Here is a 16747-nt window from a genome sequence, read left to right as displayed (position 1 = left end):
CCAGCCAAGGTTTGGCAGGGGGTGTGGCTAGTGTGACCAAGGACTGAAAGCTGAGTAACACTAGGGCAAAAGGAGAGGAAGGGTACTCCAGGCAGAGAGAATAGCACCTGCACAGGCCGGAAGGGAGGATATAGTTAAACATCTGCAGGGAACTAGAGGATTTGATGTAGCAGAATCCAGATTCTCGTCTGGTGGGAGTGGCCGGAGGGCGATAGGCAGAATTGTTCTCTTGGCCTTTGAAAGAGTCATGCCACAGGATCTTCCCCCTCAGGGTTGGTCAAGGCAGGCTTTCTGGAGGGCGTAGGGTGGGACCAGCTATCGGGGAGGGGGATCCCAGGCCAGAATCGCGTGCCACAGCGGCAAGCCAGGAGTCTGTGGAGACAAGGGCAGGGCTGGGTGACCCTCAGACACTTGGGACTGGGTGCTGGCAAGGTCAGCAGAGCCACACCCCTGCCTCCAGAGGCCAGCTCATGGGTTTTCTCACAACTTCCCTAAGCTTCTAGACCAAACTCCTCTCCCATGTCGGAGAGGAGGAAGAGATTCAAACCATGCTGGGGGGCAGCACATGTGTGTGTGTGCGCAGAGCAGGGCTCAGCCTCCCTAGGCGGGGCATGGAGCTGGGTAACTGTGATGGGGGAGGGAGCGCAGAGTGGGCAGGGCCAGAAAACAGAAAGGGACACCGCAGCATGGGGTTGGCGGGGTGGCAGGGAAGTTCCACCTTCCTACTAGGTGCTGACCCAGGGCTCTGCCGGTCTCTGGGCGTGGGGTTGGAGGGGGTGCGGATTGCTCCTGTCCTGAGCTCAGCACTAACAGGCTACAGCTGTAGGGGGGTGGGGGCCTAATTCAAACCAGCAGGTTGCCCAGTTCCCTCCCAGAGCGTAAACGTCATGGCCTAGGCATTCAGGGCCTCCCTAGCATCTACCAGGATCCTCTCCCACCCTGCTGGTTCAAGGGGCCCTGGGCCTCTCACTAGTGATTGAGCCTGGCCCTCCCTGTCCCTGTAAAACTTGTGGGACAAGCACTCCCGCTCTTGGAGGCAAGCCCAGGGGCTAGTGTCCCTGAACAATGTGTGTTTAGTTCCAAGCATTTAATACTCAGCACTCCTAAGATAGAGGAGTCCTTAGTACTGAGGAGTTGTATTATAAAGTCAAGCAATTTACCTAGCTATCCACCTAGAAGTGTCAGAGTGGAACTTGAACCCAGGCAGTCTGACTCAGGCCCCAAACCCTTAAGGGCTGTGCCACAGAACAGTTGCTCATCGAGATCTTTTATTTCTTCAAAATAAAATCAAATTGGGCCACTGGGATCCTTCTCGGTCTTTCTCTGGGAATCTGGCCTGGTGGTAGAGGTTTTAGTTGCAGGAGACCCTGGGTGACCTGAGACTGGGAAGTTCCAGCCCAGAGCCCTATCCCATGGGCTCTCTGGGAGGCTGATTCATCTCCAGACCGGCCCAGGAAAGGACGAGCACCCCGGTTCCCATGTCTGGTTGCACCCTCTTTCGGGGTTTATGAGCCGAGAGACTGGCAGTCTAAGGACCATTAGCCTCATGTTACAGAGGAGTCAGGCCTCCAGATGCAGAACGCAGGCGTCTGTCCTGAGAGCTTGGGTCACATTTTCTACCCCGATGTCCTCAAGACTCTAGGCTGGCGGAAGAGACGCAACCGTCCCCAGGCTAGTCTGGGTCCTGCCGACCACGAAACTCGGCTCATGAAACCCAGTCTCTGGAGCTGGAGTTCGATAGCTGTAGGTGGTGAACGGTGGGTCTGGGGTCTCCAAGAGGCAGAAGTGCTTGGCCCAAGCTCCGTGTAGCCCCACTGGAGGCCTTCTGATTCACGGGGAGCAGAGCAGGCAGGGGCGATGGAGCACTGCCCCTACCTTCTACTGAAATCTTTAAAGAAAACCGTCCATGAGAGCCTCTTGGTCCTGTGTGTGTGTTGCCCAGGTGGGATTTCCTTGCCTCACGCTCGTCAGGCGCTGACTAGAGCTGCCGAGGGTCTGTCTGCAAGAGGTGCAGTCTTCTTCCAGGGTGCCAGCTCTTCTTCCTGACCTTTACAGCATCAAAGAACTTCTTCCTGCTGAGCAGGAGTCCTCTTGGCACTCTGCCCAGTTCATTCTATCACCAGTGCCTCATGGGATTCACCTCTCGCTCTGGGCAGTGACAGAGTGCATTCCCTCTCCCGAAGACCAGCCGTCTGAGCCCAGGCTCTTCCCACGTGAGCCGTGGCTTCCAGCCCCTCACCTGGCCAGTTTGTGTCACTCACTCTGCACCGGCAGAGCCTCCTTTCGCTTCCCAACACTGATGCCTAGCCAGTCAGTGTTCATGGTCACTCGTGAGAGGGGCATTTCCCTTGAATTCTCTTGCCAGCTAATTCAGAATAGAAAAAACCAAAGTCTTTGACACATTTCCTCCCAATACTGCCCAGCTGATCAAGAAGATCACTATCAGAATTTGATTAAAGATCCTTGTGTTCTCTAAAAAATAAGACCTTAATGGAACCTCACTTGGGGATTTCCCTACAGCAAACAGACTCTACACTTTTATTTAAATTTTAAGGCAACATATCCAGATTTGCCTGTTTTCAGGAACTGCCTGACTTGGGGGTTTACTGTTAACTTTGAAAACTGAACCTCTGCCAATCTTACTGTGTGAGGTTATGTTGTATTCACTAAGAAAGTACAAATCCCTTTGAGTTCTGAGGAGAATAAAGTTAATTGTACTTATCCTGCAAATTCTCATGTGGATGCTAAAAATATCACCATGAATGTTTTCTCCAGGAGAAAGTGCTATGTGCCTGCCTGGTGAACCACTGTTAGGGAGGGAAGGTGGAGGCTGCAGGTGGCGTAGCAGGGAAACATGCTGTCCCTAGGCAGCATCTCACAGATGGGGGGACGTAGTCCCTCCTCAGCAAAGGCATCTGTTATATGCAGGTCACCTCAGCTGGATGACAACAGAGCCTGGAAGAAACGTGGAGTTGGCAGGGGAAGCAAGACCAAGCACCATCACTGGTTCTCTGCGTAGGTGAACATTTCTGCCTGACGTTCTCTCTAGCTCCACCTCGTGCCCTACCTACCACTAATACTCGGCCAGAAGACGAAAACAAGCCACAGACGGATGAGATGAGGTCTCTTCACTGGCTGGGTCAGCAAGGAGACTCAGTGTCTCCTTTTCCATTTCAGAAAGACTATTTGAAGTCTGGATGAATAAAGAAGGATGAAACATGCACAGACTCAAACTTAGACTAAGTATATATTTTAATGTCTACAAGGCCCCCCTTTCCAGTTTTAGGGAAATTTAAATGAAGTGTATACAAATCAGACATTACCAATATGTACAAAAGTATTTTCTACAGTTTTTGAACAATACCAGCTATATCATGTTTCATTTGCAGTAAACAGGACATTACAAAACCAGTCCAATAATGCCTTGTCTATTAAGAAGCACAATACACATAATTCAATTTTATTTAAAAAGTAACTTAAAATACAGAACAATCCCCTTTATGAAGAAAAGCTATTTCTGTAGTCCATTCAGTAAACACACAAGTTGAATGCTGCAGCTGAGGGCTGTCCTTTTCCATGGAGAAAACAAACGAGGCTTCTAGGGCCCACCTTTTCAGGGTAAAATTCTACCCACAGCACAACAGGCGAAGTTATTGCCTGTGGGAGGCAGAATTCTAAAATGCCCCTCCTCCTATTTCATGCCCCAATCCCAGGAACCTGTAAATGTGATACCGCTTCTGTGATTATGTTCTGTGGCACAGCTGACCTTAACACAGGGAGACTATCTCAGTGGGCTTGATCTAATCACACAAACCTTAAAACAGAGGAGGAAGGCAGAGAGACCTGAAGCATGAGAAGAAGCCCTCGATGGGCCATTGCTGGTTTGAAGATGGAGGGAAGCACACAAGAAGGAATGTGAGCAGCCTTAAGGAGCCGAGAAAGAGGACCCCGGCTGACAGCCAGCAAGGAACTGAATACTGCTAACAATCTGAATGAACTTGGAAGCAGATTCTTCCCCAGAGCCTCCATAAAGGAATGCTGCCCTGCTGACCCTTGATTTCAGCCTTGTGAGACCCTGAGCAGAGAATCCAGCCATACTGTGCGGGACTCATGAGCTACAGAACTGTAAGCTAAGAAATGAGTGCCGCTTTAAGCTGCAAAGTTTGGGGTCATTTGTTACACAGCAATAGAAAACTAATACACTGCCCAAAGGTAACTCTTCTTAACGTAATTAGATTTGGCAGTTTTTGTTTGGGTTCTAAATGCAGTTTCTTTCCACTGCATATTATTAAAGCAATATTCTCCTCTGTAGGCAACTTCTGAAAACCCTTCATATGATCGCACATTGTTTTGTATTCACTATCAAGTATGTTTGTTTGACTTAGGTCCTATTTTCTAATGTATTCTCATCTATCAACTTGGCAAACAACTGGCCACAACCCTGTTTATGAACCTTTTATGGGTGATGGTTTTAATATATCCAAGGTCACCCCTCCATCCATCAGGGGTGGTCAGATCCCTCCAACTGAGGGCTCTTTCCCACTTCCCAAGTACACCAGGCAAGCCCTGGGGTAGGATGGCACAGAGTTCTGCATCAAACATCCAATATGAATTTCTTCTGCATAACTGGATTAAACTGGCACTAAGGTGATTAAGTACACTTGGGGAAAAAACTCAAACTAAAGGTTAAAAAAAATCTCACCAGGGCTTCCCTGGTGGCACAGTGGTTGAGAGTCCGCCTGCCGATGCAGGGGACGCGGGTTTGTGCCCCGGTCTGGGAAGATCCCACATGCCGCAGAGCGGCTGGGCCCGTGAGCCATGGCCGCTGAGCCTGCCTGCGTGTCCAGAGCCTGTGCTCCACAATGGGAGAGGCCACAACAGTGAGAGGCCCGCGTACCGCAAAAAAAAAAAATCTCACCAGTTTTTACAGGTCAAATCATTTTTGCAGGAACCACCCAAGACTGTGAAAGTGTGTAATCTATGCAGTACTGCACACCCCGATTCCCTGTCTGTTGTCGTAGGTTTACCATCTCACACAAGGCTTCACTGAGTCAGTGCAGGCCACTGAAACAGGGAAACATGCTGGCGGGTGCTGAGAACAGTTCAACTGCTCTTGCATCTGCCTCTTACTTGAAAGACTTAAAAGTAAAGCCCTGCAAAATGTGCCCAGGATGGTGGCAGGGAGATCTTGGTGTTACTTTTGAAGTCCACTCTCCAATCAACTCCTCCAGGGACACACGCATCAGTTCTGTGCAGCAGACCCCAGTGGCCACACAACCCCATGCCAATCCTGCCTGCTCCACGGCCTCCAGCCCACACCTGTGCTTGAGAGAGGCCCTCCAAATATTTAAAGTGAATAGAGCTTAGAAGGACCCATGTTTGGTGCCAAGGAATTTTTAAAAATTCATTTCTCTCTCTGACGGAATTCTAATGTATAGTATGTAAGAATAATGCACCAAAAGGTACCAAGCACCAAAGCATGAACTGGAATAGAATTGTCTTTTTACAAACCGAACTCCATAGTATTTATTAGAAAGCACATAAAACATTAGGGCTTTAGAGACAGTGCAGGTATTTATAGTTAAGGCTGATTTACTCTTCTTAACCTCACCCGCCAGCCTGAAATAATACACTGGGCTGTATGGTGACTACTTTTCTGATCCTCTGAGACAACAAAGAAGTAAGGAATGAATTAAGAACCCCAGAGCCACTGCCTTATACTCCTGGCTACCATCAGTATCAGTTCTGGGCAGTTTGTTTTTAAGAGCACACATGTATAAGGTTCTGTGTAATTGGTATACAAGTATTTGGTCACCTTTCACAGTTCTCCTTCACAGTTCTATGCTTGGCAGCGTACATGCTAAAACCTTAAAAACGGGCAAAAAGAATCTGTATTCTAAGAAATACATGAGATGGAGAGAAATAATCTAGCTAAAATAATATTGCAAATTATATTTAAATTTCATGATTTCTTGATTCAAGAAAATGAAATTCATTTCCATAGTTGGCTACTGTAAAATGTGGCATACAAATATTTTTAGGAGACATATCTGTATTTTAAATTCTACGCACATGTAAATGAACAAATAACAATTATAAGTGTCTATTTTTCAACTTCATCTCTAATATTGAAACAGAACAACAGACTGCCATTAAGTTTCTTCAACTTCTAAGTGACCAGATATTTACAAATAAGATCCAATTTGTATCAAAAAAAGGGGACACTTTCAACTATATCTGCTGCTTTCACTGGGACTCCGATGATGAGAGTAACTTCGGTCACTTTCACTGTCAGAGCCATAAGATCTACAACTCCTGTATAACAAAACAAAAACAGCAATACCTTTTAATTGTCAGCCCTTTGAATTCCTCTTGTAGCTTCTTTTTTGATATGAGTGGCCTGAAAGCAAGTGGCTTGAAGAGGCACAGCATAGTGGGTTGGCGAGTGGGGTACTGACTGTGGCAATACTGCAGACTTTTCAAAGATGTCAATGACAGATGGTGGTAATATCAGGTTAAGATAAAATAAAGAAACTTCTTGGGGAATTACTTGAAATCCACTCATATGTGTGAGAATAATTTTCCATGTTACCCAAAATGAACATCAATATTTAATTAGACTGAGGAAGTAAGGGAAAAAAGGCCCACAAAGAGAGTTTCATTAAAAGGCAAGGAAATCAAAATCAAATCAAAATGGGAGGCCAATGAGGGGTGAGGGTGAGGTGGGACAGGGACAGGACCACTGGGAGAGTGAGTCAAGAAGACTTGGTTATGGTCACCATTCAGTTATTTCGAAAAATATTCACAGAGAGCCAGTCACTTTACTAGATGCAAAGGGCACACACAGAGTAGACTATGTAGAGTTTCCTGGGGCTCAAGGATAGTATAGAATAGGGGGCAAGATAAATAAAGCACATGCGGCGAGAGGGCAACAGATCTCAGAGTGAGCAGCAGGAAGGGCTTCCCTGGGGCAGTGAGTGGGCTGCAGTGGAGACCTGCAGAGTAGTTGAGAATTGGCTATTTCAATTGGCTATTTCATGTCAAGGGGACATGGTGAAGTGGGCATGTGACTCTCTAGGCAGAAAAAGAAAAAGGTTCCAGGATGTTAGTGCAGGGAAGACAGAAAAGCCCAAGCTGGAGTTGGTAGGCGGAGAGGCCTCCATGCAATGCTGAGGAGCATGGACCTGCCCCTGAAGGCAGTAGGGCATCCTTGAAGAGTTTCAAACAAGGGAGTGTCCAGATCACACTGATACCCTACAAGCACGACTGACTGTAGTTGTAAGGTATGGGGGAAGGGTAAGACCAGAAGCCACCAGGAAAGGGACATTACAAAAAGCAACCCACAGTATGAGCCATATGTTACATAAAACATACCTATAAATACATATAATATATAAACATTTTTAACCGTACAAACTGCAATCCTAAGTATTATATTTTATTATGTTACAGTTTTTAAAATATTACCTTTTTAAAATTCAAAACACTGACAAATCGGCTGTTAGTTCTAGCAAGCAACCCTATTTAAAGAATGGGCCATGGTTTGAGTTGCCTTCTCTCCTTATTCCTTCCAAAAGAAATGTTTGTCCAAGGATATGTGAATATTTAAAAATCCATTTTAGATTCAAACATTAACAACCACCAGTAAATACTACCCAGCAACTCTTAATACAAAGGCCACTTTCAGTAACTGCCTTTGGGTTGATGAAGTTCAGGCAGAGAAAGAAGTATTTCTGTCCTCAGAAGATGGTGCTTTCTCTCCTACAGCAGTCTCTCACCCCACACCCTAAGTGCCCACAGTAACTTACAGTGCTTGAAAGAACAGACCCACCTGGACCGCCTATTGTAGCTTCTGCCTCGGTGATAACTGTCGCTCCTCTGGCTTCTACTTCGACTCCGACTCCTGCTATAGTAGCTATCGTAGGTGTAGGACCTGCTTTAAACAGCAATAACAAACACTAAATCTTCCCGTTCAAATACTCATATATTCCCATTTCTTTTTAGCTTCTTAAGTGTCCTCTTAGAACATGGGCACTATATGACAGTATGAAGACACATCTGCAGAACAAGTACTGGAAACATTTAACAACTGCCCCAAATCAGACTTACCGTATTAAACAGAAAAATGTTATAGTTTCTTTTCTGCATTGAAAAATATCACAAAATTAACACTGAGTTAGTTCAATTGAATCTCATGGATCTTATTAGACAATTATAGTCAATAAATCCCTGCCATTATAATTCGACATCAATTATCACTTTTGACATTAGAGCACAATGGGCCAACAGATTAAAAACTGTTCAAAAAGACAAACATATGTTTTTCAATAACATACAACACCTTTTAAAAGGGAATTAAGGGCTTTATAAAACAAGGCCCTTTTCATTCTGCCCCCACAGGTGGTTTCCCAACCCCTGTCCATACCTGGACCGACTGTGGGGATCGTACGAGCTGCTCCTGGATCTGCTCCTGCTGGACGTCCTAATAGGAATCACATGAGGGGCTATCAACTTGTGGATCAGGACAGGCTACATCAAAAATCTAGACATTTATTTGCCCATCAAGGAGAAAACACACAATGAAATCCAGCAGCTATATTTATTTCATTTTCATATCAAAAGTATATTGGAATTTTTTTAAAAAGCATGTTGGATTTTGCAAGAAACGTTAGAAGTTTTACACAATTCTTCTATGAGGTGCACATCAAGAAAGTCGCTGGGGAGGAACTGGGTGGGGAAGGGGGAAGACACAGGTGGAACACTTGAAAGTAAAATGAAGCTGCAGCAGTGGTAAATACCTGAGAGGCAAAAAGGGGCTGGAAGAAGCTGGGAAAACCAGAAACTTGGGGTCACCCACCACACACACACTTCTTCCTTTGTCCTCGTGTAATAGTCCTCCTCTCCCAATATCTAACCCGAGTCAAGAGATGACTGCAGATGGAAACTTAGGTTAACGAGGATGTACTGGGGGTTCAGGTGGTAGTCAGGGCCTCTTTTAAATATTTCTACTGCTTCTCTTTCCTCACTCTGATAAGATCCCATCTTGAGATCAGCCAGTAAGAATCCAATAGCTCTTTGAAAGAAAGAACTAGGTGAGTAAGTAGGCCTGTCTGATAGTCAGCAATGACAAGACCCTTTTCAACAGCTACCCCACTCTGCCTGTGCAGGGCAGGCCTTCAAAAGAAGACAGATGGAGACCCCACAGTAGGACAGGATTCACAAGCTCACCTATGGCTTTTGTAACTGCGGTAGGAACTGCTCCGGCTTCTTGTGCGGCCTCTGCTGTACCACCCTCTGCTCCGACTTCTGGAGTAGCTTCTTGATCTACAAGTAAGAGTGGAAAATATATAAATCATATTAACTCATTATGCTGTTAAAACTAATTACAAGTAGGGCAGGAGGGGGAAAACCCAACAAGAGGAAAGGTCTCTGGAAAGGTCTCTCACGAACTCCTCACAGCGGGTATCACAGAGACGGCTAATGAGGGTTTAAACTGAACAGAATAAAATAAAGAGAAAACAGAAAAGGCTGATACAGGTATGTTCATAGGAGCCCTACCTGTAATACCAGAAGAGGAAACAATCCAAATCTCCATTAACAGTAGAATGGGTTAAAAAAAAATTAACACAGATATATACTGAAATATTCTAAAGTAGGAAAATGAACTACAGCTGCCATGTATCAACAGAGGTAACTCTTGGGAACATAATGTTGAGTGAAAAAGGCAAACGTAGAATATCTATACATATAAAAAAGGATTTTGTTTGAAAACAAGCAAAAGCAACATTATATATAGATAGAAACATTTATAGTAAAACTACAAAGAGAAACAACAAAATTATAATAGAAGTTTAGAATAACATTTAACTCTAGGAGAGAAGAGAGAAAGTAGGGTAGCATCGGGTAGGACTACATTAGGTATATCAAAGCTCTATTTTTAAAGCTAGATACCATTTAAAATTATTTTTTATACCTTAATCATTAAAAAAATTTATACCTATTTAATATTTAATAAAACAAACAAGAAACTTAATGCAATTTTGCCCCACCCTGCTTCCCCTAGTTTATGCTTGCCATTCAGGAACTGAACAATACCCCTGTGTATGTGCTACTCAGGTAATATCTTCATAGGTTTTATTCAGTATGTACTTATGTTTTGGAAGACAGATGCAGTTTATTGGCAAAGACACATTCTGTTCTCATAAGATCCTAGTCATTTACTCAACGAACAATTATAGAGCGACTCTGTTAGGTGAATGAAAGATGAGTAGCAAACAGCCCCTGACTTTACTGAGTTTGCAGGCCAGAAGGGAAGTCAGGCCCACGTAAGTAACCGAAACAGGGAGGGCAAAGTTTAGCTATCTCAGTCTACTACCTGTGAGCTGCCCAACTTAAGAGCAAATTTCTTAGCGTTTCCATGCCTCACTGTCTTCATGTATGAAATGAGACACCACCCACTCCAAAGGCAGGGGCAGGAAGGTAGATGAGAATGGCCAGCGTCACCAACAGCTCAGAGCTGTCTGAGTGTAAACGGTAAGTACACACCGAGCGGACAGGAGGCTGGAGTAGCTCAACAGGCACCTTCATCTAGAATATGAACCCGGAGACAAAAGGCCAGGATTCACCAGCTCTCTGGGCCTTGTTGGGAGTCAGAGCAGGAGGAGGTAGAGACGCCAACAACTCAAGCATGGAATGGTCTGAGAGGGAATGAGGAGAGCTAGCAGAGGGCTTCTAGAAGGACTGAAGGGACTGAAAACATGCCCTGGCACTGGCCATGCGGAAGTACCTGAAAATCTTAGTCAGCTGAGTGAGATGGGGGAGGGAAGGCACAGAATACAAACTGCAAGCAACTGAAGAGTAAATGGGAGATGCTTATTGTAGATGGTAAATGTCGGCTCCTATTTTTAAAGAAATCTGGGTAAGGGAAGAAAATGACTGATAGAAAACTAGGAAGAAAAAAAGTTAAAGATTCTTACTGCATTTTAAGTTCAAGTGATGAAAATCAAGCACAGCGTAATAAAGGATATGAGTCAGAGGCAGTGAGGCAAAACCATGAAACATTTACAAGGAAAAGAAAAGAATACAAATTACTTGTTAACTTCATACCACCATCACCAATTTTTTTAGTTTTAAAAATGCTCATTCTCTGCATTAGCCAGTCAATGCTGATGACAATAGTTAGACGTAACTTGAACCAAAAATCAACCAATCAATCTTAAGATGATCATTTTTACCATTTCCTGCCCCTTGAATAAAGATCAACTAGATGCAAGTCCTTGGCAGGTAACTTTGCCTCTCTGGCCCTCACCCTCCACTTGTATAAAATGGAGGGTTAGATTACTGATCTCGAAATCCTACATATTCTGTAAATGCAAGATTCCCTTCTAAGGCATCACTAACAGTAGAGAGAGCGGCCTCACTCCTTTAAAAATGGAGAACTTGCCACCTATCACGGCAACTCACTGCAGTTGCCATGGAGCTTTAATTGACAGCAATAGTTTTTTTACCGAGCCCAAATCTCTTCCCCTGAAATCTCTGCTCCCTGTGTCTTCAGTCTGCTCTGTGAGTCACACAGCACAAGCTTTCTCCTTATTCCCTCCCAGATATTGGGAAACAGTGATCTTGTCCCTAACTCTGATGTTCTTCCAAGCAAAACAGTAACAGACTCTCCTTGGGAGAAAAAAAGGAAAAGAGAGTAATGCTCACCGATAAGATGATGTGGAACTTCTCGATCGACTCCTTGAGTGACTGTAGGAGACAGACCTTGTTCTGTGCCTTGACTTGGTCTCAGATTTACTTCGAGATCTGCTTGGACTCCTGGACTGGCTATCGCCATCCCGACTAGGCGTCTGCTCATCACTCGAACTCTCCTGATTTCTTGGCCTCCGGTTTAAGCGTGCTGTCTTTCTTACTTCATCAAAGAGAGACCCAGGCCGAACTTTATTTTTGCTTTTAATTTCTATTCTCAAGCCTTGTGGTTTCATTTCAGGCACAGTAGTCAGTGCCTTAACTTCCACAGCACTTGATGTAGTAGCAGACGGTGCTGCCAGGTTCCCCACACCTTGCAGGGGCTTCCATTTATTATCCATGAGGCTGGTCTGGCTTTTCTCAGCCACCTCTCTCTTCACAGTGCTTTCTACAGCAGTGGCCAAGCTGGCGGAGCTGCTGTCCTGCTTTCCCACCTCACCCACCATTTTGCTTTCTGACATGCTGCTTTCCTGTTTTCCCAACTCTGCCTCAGGATGCTCTGTTGGCATATCCTGCTTTAGAACAATGCTTATATCCGGGGTGTCAAGCCTTGAATTTCCTAGAGGGGAAGCCCCCTCGGCCTTTGCTGGGGAACTCCTATCAGGAGTGCAAATCTCCATGTTGTCATCTGTTTGAAGCAGATCCTCCACTCCGCTTGGGATGCTCTCTTCAATATGCTGAATGTTCGGGGGAGAACTGACCACGTTTTCCTCAGCGTTTAAAGCTGCGGGAGACACACTGAGTTTACTATCATCTTTAGTAGGCTGATCAGTATCTGATGAAACCGTTATTGGATTATGTTTACCTGAAAGACTGCCATCTTCACAGGGCTTCTCAGTTTGGGGAATATTTTCTTTTACGGCTTCCCTGTTTTCAGAAAGTTGTTTTTTCTCTTTTGCTTCCTGAGTAACTTGCTTTTCGTTAATCTCCTCCTCCTCCTCTTCACCAAATTCTAGTGGAGGCTGCCAGTGAAACGCTTGTTTTCGTTTTGGAGCCTTGTGTTTTTTCTCTTTTTTCCCTTTCAATTTCTCTTTTGCTTTTTTGGTATGTTCCCTTTTAAGATGCTCCTTAGAGCTGTGTTTATGCTTGTGGGGTTTTCCTCTACTGTTTTCTGAATTGGAATAGAACCCCTCAGAATCAGAGGTTGATGACCGCTGTTTGCTTGATTTCCAGGCACTATTACCATCAGGCAGTAAAGTACCTGCTGAAGACTTAGTTGCTGGTTTGGTTTTGATGTGAATTTCACCCAACTCTGACTCAGAATCTGAAGTGGCTTCACCTTCCTCCTTATCAGAAGATGGCCGGGAATTATTTTTACTGTTTTTAGTTACATCTTGTTCAGAATTTGACTCAGAGTCCCATTTACTCCCAGCATAATTCTTCCTTTTGGGCTTACTGCCACTTCTAAAGTGATCAGAAGGACTTTCTTTCAAAGTTCTTTTTTTTGAATGAGGGCATTCCCGTTCAGGCTTAGATTTCTCTTCACCTCTGTTTTTCTCCTGTTTATTATTCATGTCCATTTGGACTTGCTTCTCTTTTTCCTGGGCTGACTGTGTAACCCGAACACTTGACTGTTCACTGTCTGAAGAATAATCTAAAGATGACCTGCTTTCACTGTACTTTCTATGACATGAAGACTTGTCTCTGCCTCTGACATATTTATTACGAAGTGTCTTTTCAGAGCTGCTGCTGTGCCTTTTATTGGAGGTGTTATTTTTTTTCCCATTGGATCTAAATTTTCTCTTGGCTCGTCTTCCATCATCACTGCTAACAGAAGAGTATGAAAATGATCTACTACACCGTGAGTGGTCACTGTATTTATTTCGTGAATGAGATCTAGATGAGGGAGACCTAGACCTTGAATGTGAACTAGCTAAACTTCGAGATCTTGTGTATGACCTGGAATAAGATCTACTCCTAGAAGATCTACTCCTTGACCTCGGTGAACTTTCTGAACTTCTATCACTGTATTTTGAATAAGCGCTCCGATCACTTTCTGAATTTTTTTCTCTTTTATGGTAGGATGATGAACTACCAGTCTCTTTAACATTTGCTAAACCATAAGTGCTTTGGATGGGCAGCAAATGGGTTGTTTTAACTTTCATTTCCTGGATTCGTTCATAAGAGGGCTTCCAGGGCTTCTGTCCAGGCTTCCACCTTGAAGGAGGGGGGCTGTCACTCAGTGGTATTACAGGAATATTTTCCGCCACCACTGGTTGTACTAAAACATTTTCATTTTGTGTCACTGTTGCTCTTAAAGGTTCTGTTTTAACAGGTTTATTTTCACTTAACTGAGAGGCTGTTCCTCTTGGTGATTTGGATGCTGTTCTTTGGTGCCCTGACTTAGAACTAGATCTGGACTTTGATCTACTTCGAGAATGTGATGAGGATTTTGACGGAGTCCTTGATCTTGAGCTTCCTCTAGAATAAGACTGTGAGTGAGATTTTGATCTGTATGAGTCTCTGCTGGAATGGGTTGAAGAGCTGTGGTCATCCTTATCAGATTTAGACCAGTCCCTCTTGGATGAGTGATGAGATGACAACGAGGAAGAACGAGATCTCCTTTCTCTATCACATGAGGATTTCACTCTTCGGGTGGAAGATTTTAAGGATTCTATGTCAGATGGTACAATAATCCTTCTCTTCTTAGTCTGTTTGTGCCTTCTGCAATGTTTCTGCTTTTTAGCTTTCTTTTTATGCTTAACCTTTTTCTCTTTTCTGCGTTTTTTATGGTGACCATCAGAGTGTCTTGCTGTGCTTAGATCTGAATAATATCCATTATAGGACCACGATCGGGATCTCTGGGACAAGCTTCTTTCATCCCATCGGCTTGAACAGGGGTCACTTAACCTATAGAAAAGGACATAATATGCATGCAATTATTTACAAGCATGTTTTCTATGCTTTAAAATTAAAACACATTTGTTGTCAATACAAATGCATCAGCAAAAGCTTAGTTAACAACCAAGTACTGACTCTGTCAACACTTTAAGCACACATAGGAAGGATAAACCAACAGCTGATAGGCCTGGTCCCGACCTTGTAATTTCAAAGAGATCATTACTATCAGATCACTACTATCAGACTTACAAAAGGATTTTTTTCAGAGCCAAGCCAAGAATTTTCAACTTCGATAGGAAAATAGTTTTGAAAAGCAAAGCAACTACAGCAATCACAAAAGCACTGCTGCCCTACTGAGTTCCTGGCTATCATCCACTCAATAACACTCTGCCTCCAGGAATAATTTCTGAGGGAGAATCAAATCAAGTTCCCAAACAATTCTGTTAATTCTCTGCAGATACAGGATAACTGCCTGAACTTTAGGCGAAGCCTCTTTTTCTTTTTTGGCTGCATGGCTTGTGGGATCTTAGTTCCCTGACCAGGGATCGAACCCGAGCACCAGCAGGGAAAACTCCCGAGTCCTAACCACTGGACCACCAGGGAATTCCTTAAAAACATGACTACTGTTTTTATCTCAGCCTCATACAGGTAATCAACAACTTTCCCCTACGGTTTTAGTTAAACTACTTAGTACAGAAATTAGGGGAAAAGTACATTAAATAGATGCAGACTTTACAATATCTCAGTGGCAATATCAGGGCTCAAAACTCAGAGTTCTCAGTGCCACTGTGTCTACACCACTTCCACACAGCAGACGCATACCTTTTCCTCCCTCTTCTAACTTCGAACCATTCTGCTGGATGCCCATAGAGAAAAACAGAATTCTACCATGAACAATTACACAGGGTCCCATTGGTATATTTTGCACTAGCTATTCTGGGGCCAGCCCCATTTCTTAAATAGATACTGCACTGTGGAGTGTCAATGAAGACAGGACATGGATACACTTCGGAAGAAACAAAAGTCCCTGGGGTCAGAAGTTAACACACACACTGGGTACAGATTTCCCTATCTACCCATTTATTCATTAGTGACTATGAGAACAGGCTAGGAAAGAATCTGCTATATAATTTTTTTTAAGTCCTGATTATTTCTAATATTGAACAAGAAATCTTTAAGAAATTCAGAAGGGTTATAGTCTTGTGAGGGAAAACAGAATTTTGATTTAAAAGCACCCAAAGTCAAGCAGCCCTCCTCCCATTTCACCAAGCATTCCCAAATATATTCTCTTTGGTCATAGTCTAATTTTAAAGGTAAATATTTAGTGAAAAGTCCAGAAATATGTCTCTATCCCCTTAAGACTTAAAATATAGAGGATACAGGATTGTACTTATACTTACTTATCTCCTTTACTCCACTTTTCTCCACTAGGTGGTCTATATGCTCTTAATCTCTGCATTTCTTCTTTCCAGTGAGGAGGAGTTTCACTGCTATCATCATCATCTGATTCGGAACAGGATCTTGATCTTGGAGGTGTGTGATAGCGCTTTAAAAACAAAGTTAGGAATAACTACCTTCAAAATATCTCTTAATTGTAATCTGCTATAGGACAGAGGTAGGTATAAGACCCAATCTCTGACGCCATTCAAAGGCAATAACGACTAAGTACCAAGAAGATGGTATGAAGTTGTGTCAAACTAAAAAAAATGGGAAAGCTGGAGATTCACCTGTAATCACACACAACAATTTCCTCTTTGAAGTCCTAATGGTTATATTCATTAGCCTAGATTATTCAATATACTAACATTTCTCAGCATACTGATTATTTCACATTCATTTCATATTCAAACACAGCAGTAAACACTAATCTAACAGCAGTGCCTTCCCATAACTATACAGAATACAACTAGCTCCTTGGACAGATTTTGGACTATACCTAAGATTAAAGCTAGGATTTTGCCTAGAGGTAAAAACATTTTACCGCTTAAGATAAGTAATTTGAAAAAAGTCCAGTTTTAACACACATACAATTGTGCCCCTTCCTTTAATCTTCCGTCCAGACTTTGATACAGATGGTTTCTGATCATTTACGGTGGGTGTAATATCAGGAATCTTCCTGGAAAAGAAGATTGAAAATTTATAAAAAGCAAATGCTAGG

General features: G+C 43.6%; 1 protein-coding gene across 8 annotated transcripts in view; it reads right to left on the bottom strand.

Annotated features, from left to right (window-relative positions):
• Positions 1–3213: 3213 nt before the first annotated feature.
• Positions 3214–16747, bottom strand: part of NKTR (natural killer cell triggering receptor) — a 49137-nt gene continuing 35603 nt past the window's right edge. For 2 of the 8 annotated variants that reach the window (XM_060308470.1, XM_030830268.2), the window contains 7 exons: positions 16618–16705; positions 15990–16135; positions 11707–14598; positions 9229–9324; positions 8426–8482; positions 7832–7936; positions 3214–6315 (listed from right to left, as the gene is read on the bottom strand). In XM_060308470.1, coding sequence (XP_060164453.1) covers positions 6228–6315; positions 7832–7936; positions 8426–8482; positions 9229–9324; positions 11707–14598; positions 15990–16135; positions 16618–16705 — 3472 coding nt within the window. In that variant the 3' untranslated portion in view covers positions 3214–6227. Of the gene's footprint in view, positions 6316–7831; positions 7937–8109; positions 8143–8425; positions 8483–9228; positions 9325–11706; positions 14599–15989; positions 16136–16617; positions 16706–16747 lie in introns of those variants that run through there. The other 6 variants (XM_060308471.1, XM_030830275.2, XM_060308469.1 and 3 more) reach the window with 5 other exon arrangements.

The sequence above is a fragment of the Globicephala melas genome, chromosome 11 (assembly GCF_963455315.2).
Source record: "Globicephala melas chromosome 11, mGloMel1.2, whole genome shotgun sequence".
Taxonomy (NCBI): domain Eukaryota; kingdom Metazoa; phylum Chordata; class Mammalia; order Artiodactyla; family Delphinidae; genus Globicephala; species Globicephala melas.
Note: the sequence above shows the minus strand (reverse complement) of the source record. Positions and strands in the feature narration are given on the sequence as shown.